Raw genomic sequence first — 10,170 nt, forward strand, 5'->3', positions numbered from 1 at the left:
GTAGGGCTGTGTATTGGCAAGAATTTGGTGATACGATACATATCATAACAGAGGGGTCACGATACGATATATCCCGATATATTGCGATACTGTAAGCAAGGTGATATATTGTGACATATTGCGATTTTTTTTGTCCAAAAATTCTATTAAATAAAAACCTCTTACTGAAAAAAAAGAAAAGCTAATGTTTACTTACAATGCTAATGCTACCCTTACTCTCTGGCGCTAAAGAGGTAGAGGAGCCAAATGGCTGGCTCACTGCTGCCATCTAGTGGTCAGAGGCTGAACTACAACATAAAAATGAACGGTTGGCAGGAAAGTTGGCATTTTAAACCTTGATAAAAAATCGATACAGGGCTTTAAAATATCGATACAGTATCAGGAAATGAAATATCGCGATATTTCAGTGTATCGRTATTTTCTTACACCCCTAGTCCCAGGGGTGTTTCTGGTCCCCACCTGTCGTTTTGCTCCTCAGCTTGGCTTCCTAAAAAAACGCTGCAGGATTTCTCAAACATGCATGAATGAGTCAAAGCAAGGCTTTGGTCATGTTTTTTATGAGAGTATAACATCATAACATGATATAAAACTCAAAAAAGTTGATTTTACATGATATTGCCCCTTTAAGAACAGAAGACCTTGTAGTTTACAGAGATGTCCTGTTTCCTCTCATATTTAAGTCTCTGGACGCCTGCGGGGACACTTGTCTCGCGTCCTTGTCCCAGCAGTAACTGTGTGGGGGAGCAGCTCTTTAAACAGCCTGTAGCTGTTCATTCATGAAGTCAAGGGCAAAAATCCTTCTTGTTTTTCTGAGAAGGAAAGTGGACCAAATGTTTCAGTTTGAACTTTTCTAATATTCTTCAGTTTAATTTTGTTTTATGGCCTTTGCTTCCCAGGTTTTGTGTGTTGTCACTCTTTTGTACTATTAAAATAAATCTTACAAACAACTAAATAATAAAGGAAATGCACTTTAATTATAACTATATAAAATAGTTGCCTAATTAAAACCGTGTTTGTTGTTAACTTTATTTTATTGCTGTTTATGTTGGTTCCAGCTGATAATTATGTTTGAGTTCTTGAGTCTTGATGGTAAATTTACTTCTAGTGTTATTATTTATACGTTCATAAGCCACTGATTAAAATAGCTGCTTTCTGTATGTTTATGTGACTTTCTGCCTGTGGAGTTTTATCCCTCAGGTCTTATTGTGGAAAAAAAATGGATGTTTGTAAGCTGTTGTGTTTCCCAGGATGTAAAAAGTAGCAGCCCATTGATGGATCTAACTTCCTGTTTGAGTTGTTTAACTGGTGTCTGAGTTCATGTAGGTTATGTGACTGAAATCTGAAGTGACTCCTTAAACATCTCATCGTTTGATTTAAACAAGACTATAGATTGTCTAAAAAGAAGAGAATATTGTCTAAATCAGTGGTTCCCAAACTTTTTATCTTCTGACCCACAAAATATCCATGGCAAAAACTTGTGACCCCAAATATTACTGGTCTGTGTACACGAACTTCATTAATAACCCTAAAAACACAGGCTTTTTGACAATCTAAACAGCTTGCACACAAATATAAATACTTATTTATACTTACTTTGTGTTTTTGTAATAAATATAGGGAAAAATATTACATCAGCAATTATTTTATTACCCTTTACATTGATTTCTGGAGATTATCCAAGGTGCTTCATGACCCATAATTGGGTCCCAAGCCCAACTTTGGGAACCAAAGTGCAGTGGTTCCCAAACTTTTCAGCTTTTGACCCACAAAATAACAGTAGCAGAGACCTGTGGCCCTCAGCTAATTTTGGATGATAAACATTTGTATCAGGTCAACAAAACATGGGCGTAGTAACAATATTTTTATACTACATTTATCTATTTTAAATACACTAACCTCACTCCTTTGTAACAACTAAGGCAAAAATGTAATTAATTCAGAAAATCTTTTCAGGACCCCACCTTGATGTTTCAGGACCCCACTTTGGGTCCCGACCCCAACTTTGGGAAACACTGGTCTAAATAACCCTGTAACTCCAGGGTTTTAGGAGAAAATGTCAAATGGTTTGTTGAATATTAACTCTTTCCCAGTTTGTGTTGTAAGTTTGCACCTGCAGAGTAAAACTCCTCCCTACATAAAATGGGAATAATTGAAATGTTTTAGTCTCTGTGTCCCCCCCTCTGGTCCTGCTGCCCCCCTGACCGTGGCTGCCCGGTTGGGTGGTCCAGTGGAATGATGAGCCAGCACACCAGCTCAGGCAAACGCATCCGCAAACCCTCCCTGCTATACGAGGACTTCGAGAGCCCCTCGCTGCCGCACACCATGCCCCAAGCATCCCCCGCCCCCCCGCAGCCGCCGGTGAAGGACCCCATCCATCCGGGCCGCGTGACCAACCAGCTGCAGTACCTGCAGAAGACCCTGACCAAGTTTCTGTGGAAGCACCACTTTGCCTGGCCCTTCCACGAACCCGTGGACGCCTACAGGCTCAACCTGCCGGTGAGCTCACTTCTCTGCTCTCGTTAATGGAAACCATGGTTTCCATTAGGATAAAGTAGCACCAGACGCCTTTGTCCTCATGAAGTCCTGCCTTTCTTCCTCTTTTCCAGGATTATTATAAAATTATCAAACAACCTATGGATATGGGGACAATAAAGAAACGTTTGGAAAATAACTTTTACCAAAGTGCAAGTGAGTGCATACAGGACTTCAACACAATGTTTACGAACTGCTACATCTACAACAAGGTTGGTCAAAATAAAAGAAGCAAAACTTTTTTTTATCCTAATAAATCTCTGTTATTACAAAAGTACTGAGGTCCTGGTTAACTTTTATTATTTCATGATGGCACAGGATGTTTAAGGAGTTTAATTTTTTATTTGCTTTGGGCTTTAGTCTCAATAATAACAAAACAAGAAAACAAAGCCTGAAGTTGTTCAGGAACATAATTAATGCAGCAATACGCTCAGGAGACGTGCTGACTCAGCACTTTAAAGGCTCCCACATACTCTGGCGTACTGTGTGCCGTCCGTGAGTCGCGCAGACTCCGTGCATATTGTCCGTGGATGTTTGAGACTTCATAGTCGAGCGTACGGACCGCCGGACAAATTCTTTAATTTCTCACAATTTCAGTCATGATGTCAGGGATCAGGAGGAAGAGACAGTTTGCATTTTAGCTTTAAAACAACAAAAGAAAAAAAGAAAAAAAAAACAACCTTACCCAGGATCTGAGCTATTTCCTAACTCAAATTTGTTGTTTGCTGAACGTTCTTCTGTTCCTTCACTGACGCATCATAAAGTTTTCTAATCTCCTCCATGAGACGCTCTTCAAACTTTGACTCCGTTTCGTCCAAAAAATGACACCGATTCTCAACTTTATCAGCTTGGTGTCGCACCCAAAACAGTTCGACGTGAACTCACCAGGCAGTTTATTGTGGAACTTGGCAGACGCTGATGTTAAAAACTGATCTCTGTTCAAGGACCTGTCCGGCGGACGGCCGCTTCGAGTCTGCCTTGTGTCCGCTGAGTGAAGTACGCCCGAGTGTGTGTGGGCCTTTAGTGTAGATCCATTGCAACGTTGTGCCTGTGCAAACATCAGATATTTTTATTTTTAGTATCTTAAAAGATTATTGTTTCGTAAATTCTGATGGTTATTTCTGCAGTTAAGGTAAAGATTTGTTTTTTATTGGTCTTTTGATTTAAACTAGTGTTTAATTCTCAGGGATTGTCTAAACTGAAACACCTGTATGTGTAAACACAGTCACGTGTTCTGAGCTGTCTTAAAGTAAAGTTTGATGTTTAATGGAGCTTTAAAGTTCCTGTAACATCATCAAATACAAACAGTCAAAGAAAACATCTTTATATTTAAGAAAGTTGACATAATACACATGATTTAACACATTTTTGTCCCATAACTGGCTGATTTTCTTTTGAACTTGGTTCAGCCAAAGGGAAACAGGAAGTGACATCAAAGGGGAACTCTTTAACAAACAAAACTCTCTGGTCTTTGTTTATTGAAACAATATTATTTGAACTCTTCTTCATCTCTGATAGAGACTCAAAATAATCTTAAGAAACATCAGATTCTTCTCTACAGTCTGGGTTATTAGCTGTTGTAGCAACGCTCTGTTCACATGCAGACATTCCCCTTTGACATCACTTCCTGTTACTTCACAGGCAAATATCTCAACAACTGTTCATSTCAGCGACATGAAATTTCTTTTGCAATATTTTATCAATGTCCTTTTTTCWAAAAATGCATTCATATGTGTTACAAAAATTTGACGTCACAGGCCCTTTAAACCAGCCTCTGTGCTCCTTCCTGTGCAGCCCATGGACGACATCGTGTTGATGGCTCAGTCTTTAGAGAAGATCTTTCTCCAGAAAGTTGCTCAGATGCCTCAAGAGGAGGTGGAGCTCCCTCCACCGGCTCCTCGAAACAAAAACAGCCGGGGAAGATCTCGTAAATCTCACAGTGAGTGAGTTTATCTGAAGTCTAGCAGCTAAATGTGTCAAAATAACGTTAACATTGTTTAGAATCGGCTTAAGTTCTGCTAAACAGCTGTCTGCTGGAGGGAGTAAAGGTTGTGTCCAAACGTCTGTCTGTCTTCAGCCTCGCGGGCCCAGCAGGTGCCGGCGGTGTCCCAGTCGGCCTACTCGCCGTCCTCTTCAGACACGGGGGACTCCATGCTGGCCAACTCCCCTCAGACAGTCCTGACCAAAAGCCTGCCTCCAGCCACCATCATGGGCCTGCCTCCCACACAGCCCACCACCAAGGTACCAGCAGACCCTCGGCTGTCTGCAGCCAATGTTTACAGAAACTAAGAGAAAAACCTGTTTGGGTCAATCTGTTCTAATAAAATGTTTAGATCAGGAGGATTTTATGAGATTAATGTGATTTTTAATTTTAATTTGTAGAAGAAAGGTGTGAAACGTAAAGCAGACACCACCACCCCCTCCACCATGGGCTACTCCATGGGCCTGTCCGGAGCCACACACATGTCCCCGCACATGGTGGGCTTGGGGAAGGGAGGACACGGGGGCCAAGTCCACGACCCCTCCCTGCACACGGTCTCCTTGATGGGAGGCATGGGCCTGGAGACCCCGCCAGGGCTGGGCCTGGTCCGGAGCTCCGGAGGTCCCGTCCTCCTCCAGCCCATGATGTCCGGTACGGGACGCCGGGTGGGCAGCGGGCGCCCCATCAAACCCCCCAACAAGGACTTGCCGGACTCAGTCCAGCACCAGCTGTCGAAGAAAGGCAAGCTGAGCCCTCAGCTGAGGTACTGCAGCGGGCTGCTGAAGGACATGCTGTCCAAGAAACACGCCGGCTACGCCTGGCCCTTCTACACACCTGTGGACGCAGCCTCGCTGGGCCTGCACGACTACCATGACATCATCAAATGTCCCATGGACCTCAGCACCATCAAGGTACCTGCTTACAGCAAGTAAACCACACAAAACACTAAAACATCACAACTTTCTGATCAGACTGATAAATGTCTCAAAAACAAACAAAAAAAACCTTGAAAATTTTTAAATCTTTGTGCAGCAGTGGTTTAGGGAAACACCAGGACCTGTGGGGTCTCCTCAATGCTAGGGTTGGGGATTGTGACCAGTTCTCTAAATCCATTCATTCAATTCATAAGGTTTTGACTCGATTTATCACAATTCAATTCAGTCTGCTGCTAATAATGAAAATGGATCAACTGTGTGGCAAAATACAAAAACACACGTACATACGTAAGTCATTCCTTATGTGGCGGGAGTTTCAGAGAAACTGAGACCTTTTATTCTCTAAACATAACGTCCCAGTGGAAAACACGTTACAACAAAGATTAGTTCACCCCAAAGATCCAGTTCCCCGGCAAAAACAGAGTAATATAGTGTATGCTGTTAAGTGTCAGGAGGACTGTGATCATTTACACATCGGGGAAACAAAACAGCCACTGTTCAAAAGAATGAGCCAGCACAGACGAGCTACATTGTCGGGTCAGAACTCTGCAGTTTACACTCATCTACAAGTCAGGACTCTGCAGTTTACACTCATCTACAGGTCAGGACTCTGCAGTTTACACTCATCTACAGGTCATGACTCTGCAGTTTACACTCATCTACAGACCAGCGGTCACTCTTTCAGGGATGAAAATGTTCTCATCCTTTATGGAGAGGAACGTTGGTTTGAGAGAGGAGTAAAGGAAGCCATCTTTGTGAAGAAAGACCGTCCATCATTAAACAGAGGTGGAGGCCTTCGTGTCCAGTTGCCTTCCAACAACGCTGTTATTGCAAGTATGACTCCGCCCCCTGTGAGCAAAAGGTGTGAATCAGGGCCCCAAAGATGACCAACACAAAGAGGGAGGGAGGGACAAAAACAAGGGGACGTTGAACTCCGCTTGCATTCACATAACACGACACGGGTCAGGTGATGGGGCACATGACCCTCTATGAATAATAGAGCCAATCAAGCCTATCGTTAGTCGATGGCCCTCGTTTTCATGTGACTAACCTGTTTGTCCATGTGGAGGCAGTGCTTACAAGGCTGAGTTCACCTGAAACTCATCAGACTGAAGAAGTTTCTTGGAGGAGAGACGAAACGTTTCACTAAAGAAGAACCCATCCAGAGGACTTTTGATTTTTTTCTTCCTGGATTACTGAGATGCATCAGGACAAATTCACTTTATTTCTCTTCACCATAAACAGGTTTTATGGGCAAACTTGTAAATCAAACAGTTTAATCTTGAAGCAAAACTCAAGTTTAAAATGTTTAAATTAAAAAGGGATTGCAGGTGACAATGATGACATTCATTTTTAAGAAATTAATAATTTTGATCACTAAGAAGTGATGGAATAAGGTTGCAGGAGAAGAGGTGGGCTAATATAAATATACTTCTGCCCACTCCTTTTGAATGTATGAAATTTATTTGTAATGTTCCTGTTAGCTTCTGTTGTTCTGTTCAATAAAACTTATTAAAAGCAAAAACATGTACAATAGGTTGCCTTCAGGCCCAGACCTCCCTTGAAATAGAGATCTGTCATCTCAATGGGACTTGCCTGGTAAATAATGGTCAAATCAAATTAAAAGAAAAAAATGATACAACTACAACTTTTCATCACTGAATTTCATCAAAACATTTCTTAAAGTTTAAAAATAATAATATTGTAACAAAACTAAATGATTTTGTTAGAATGTGGTCTTTCACGCATTTAAGAACAGTTTCAGTCAGATGTTTACATACAGTAGTTTTCCTCTACAGAGTAAATCTTTACAAACTAACGTCTGCATGGTCTCTGTTATCTTTAAGTTCTGCAGAGAGTCGTGTTAGTGATTCCTTAGTTTCTTTCATTTAGCCCCAGACATCTTTTCAGCAGTAGGGTTGGGCTAATCGTATCAAGTGCAATTAATTGTCTGAAAAACATAATTCAGTTTATTTTTTGGCACTTGACGATTAATACGATTAATGCCACCAGTCAGTCTGCTCAGTGCTCCTCTCCACTTCAAATATGACGAACGTTAAAAAAAGTTCTGTAATTTATTTATCTTTCAACACAATTTAAAATTAGACGTACAGCCTGAAGTCTGTAATTTTTACACAATTTAGAAAAGATTTTTATGAAGAGCAAATCTTTCCCACTAAATTGGTCATGAGACCAGGACATGAGGGTGTCCCAAGGGATTTATCGTCAAATTAATCCTTATCAGCTAAATACCACAATTATTATGTGAAAAACAGGTCCAGCTCTGTCAGAAAATAAAACTTCCTTCATTTTCTGGTGGATCTCCGAGAAAAACAACAGTCGACTGCTGCGGGCAATCTTCCGGTCCTTGGGAGCCGCCTTTCAGACAACGCCAATTAACTGTCGTGGCAAGTTTATGAAGAATGCAGAAACACGTTGGAATAATGTACAGAAAATCTGCGTGTATGGTCGTCATAATGATTTAATTCTGAGCGACAAACAAACAGAACTCAATCAGGAAACTCTGTCGGCTTGTGGCTGGCTTCGTCAGCAGAAACAGCCAGTAATATAACATTATGTTAACACCATGTGACAGTTTACAACCAATCACAGATCGACAAATGTACTGCCCAGCCAATCACAGAGCTCTCAGCTCTAAGAGTTTCTTATAAAACAAGAGAGGTCAGTCCGTTGCGGAGTCCTGACGTCTGGGCATACAGATTGACATCGATCATAAGATATGAGTACTGGACAGCGTCAAGGTGGAACAGATAGATAATTAGTCCTTAACAATCGTGATTAATTTTTTTGCCGATATTGCCCAACCCTAACGTTAGCGCTGAATGTCAGCTGGATTTTAACAAACGGCAAGCCAGGAGTGACAGAAAATATAGAAACGTGCCTCATTTTCATCACACATGAGACGGCATGGAGAAAAATCCACGTGGATCGATTTTCACAAACTTAAATGAAATCAATCCAAAATGGATAAAATCCATTTTTTACCCATCCCTCATCTACAGTTAAAAACTTTAATCTTTTCAAACTCCTCGTCAGAGAAAGATGGACTGTCGAGAGTACAGAGACGCTCAGCAGTTCTCCAGTGACGTCAGGCTCATGTTCTCCAACTGCTACAAGTACAACCCACCTGACCACGACGTGGTGGCCATGGCGCGGAAGCTGCAGGTGAGCGTGGCTCTCTGGTTCCCGCTGAGCGCACGTCCTCGCACGAGCCTCGTGTGAGGATCTGTCACCGTTCGCCTTCCTTCAGTCCCCTCTGTTTCTGTACCCCAGGATGTTTTCGAGTTCCGTTTTGCCAAGATGCCGGACGAGCCTCAGGTGGAACACACGGCCATGTCCATGAGCGGCCATCCGACGTCCTCCTCCTCCTCTTCCTCCTCGTCCTCCTCCTCCTCGTCCTCCTCCTCCGAGAGCGAGCCCAGCAGCGAGAGCGAGGAGAGCGAGAGCAGCCCCAGCTCCGACAGCGAGGAGGAGCGGGCCCACCGCCTGGCCGAGCTGCAGGACCAAGTCTGCACGCAGGTGAGTCCCGCGACTCCTACAGGATTCAGATCTCCTTTCTGTTTCCACAAACATCAAAGGGATTTCTGCTCCCCCAGCTGCGCGCCGTGCATGAGCAGCTGGCCGCGCTCTCCCAGGGCCCCATCACCAAGCCCAAGAAGAAGAAGGAGAAGAAAGAGAAGAAGAAGAGGAAGAAGGTGGAGAAGCGCGGTCGAGGCATCAGGAGCAGAGCCGGCTCTGAGGAGTGGAGGATGCCAGGAAAGATGCTGAAAAGTAAATCTGCCAAAGCAGGTGGCTCCCAGGCCAAGAGAGGCCAAGTGAAGAAGAGCAACAAGAACAGCAAGTAAGAACATTAAAACTACCCACAATCCCTCAGTACAGCCTCACACTTCCCTTCATTTGATGGTACAAACAGCCCACTTCCTGTTTTCTTTCAGGACTGTAAAGAAGCCGTTCTATCCGTCCCTGGCTCCCTCCATGCTTCCTCACTACGACTCCGAGGAAGAGGAGGAGATCATACCCATGACGTACGACGAGAAGCGCCAGCTCAGCCTCGACATCAACAAGTTACCGGGCGAGAAGCTCGGCCGTGTGGTCCACATCATCCAGTCCAGGGAGCCCTCCCTGAGGGACACCAACCCCGAGGAGATCGAGATCGACTTCGAGACGCTGAAGCCGTCCACGCTGAAGGAGCTGGAGAGCTACGTCATGACGTGTCTGAGGAAGAAGCCACGCAAGCCTTACGGTGAGCCAGGTAGAGAAACCGCTCCGACACACCTCTCTGTCCACAGAAGTCCTGCATCAAAACCGTTTCACAAACCGCCCGACGTGGTGCTGTTCTCCTCTGCAGCTGCAAAGAAAGGAGGCGTGGGCCTGTCCAAAGAGGAGCTGACGCTGGAGAAGAGGAGGGAGCTGGAGAGGAGGCTGCAGGACGTCAGCGGACAACTCAACTCTGTCAAGAAACCAGCAAAACCGAAAGGTGAGCACATTTCATCTTTATTTAATATAACATTTACAGGAGAAAAAGACTTAATACCTTATTAATACTTTATTCATACGTTATTAATATCTTATTAATACTTTATTCATACGTTATTAATATCTTATTAATACTTTATTCATACTTTATTAATATCTTATTAATACTTTATAAACAAACTATAAATTCTTTATAAATAATTTATTATCTTATTAATACTTTGT

At 43.1% G+C, this 10,170-nt stretch overlaps 1 protein-coding gene across 1 annotated transcript in view; it reads left to right on the forward strand.

Moving 5' to 3' along the window:
- Positions 1-9,946, forward strand: part of brd2b (bromodomain containing 2b) — a gene marked incomplete at its 3' end in the record, with an annotated part of 13,232 nt that extends 3,286 nt beyond the window's left edge. The window contains 10 exon segments of the mRNA XM_014016383.1: positions 2,184-2,496; positions 2,607-2,744; positions 4,327-4,471; positions 4,610-4,773; positions 4,915-5,424; positions 8,506-8,634; positions 8,743-8,988; positions 9,066-9,310; positions 9,405-9,721; positions 9,818-9,946. Of these exon segments, the coding sequence (XP_013871837.1) occupies positions 2,184-2,496; positions 2,607-2,744; positions 4,327-4,471; positions 4,610-4,773; positions 4,915-5,424; positions 8,506-8,634; positions 8,743-8,988; positions 9,066-9,310; positions 9,405-9,721; positions 9,818-9,946 (2,336 nt within the window).
- Positions 9,947-10,170: the final 224 nt, after the last annotated feature.

Source organism: Austrofundulus limnaeus, unplaced genomic scaffold, assembly GCF_001266775.1.
Source record: "Austrofundulus limnaeus strain Quisiro unplaced genomic scaffold, Austrofundulus_limnaeus-1.0 Scaffold144, whole genome shotgun sequence".
Lineage (NCBI taxonomy): Eukaryota > Metazoa > Chordata > Actinopteri > Cyprinodontiformes > Rivulidae > Austrofundulus > Austrofundulus limnaeus.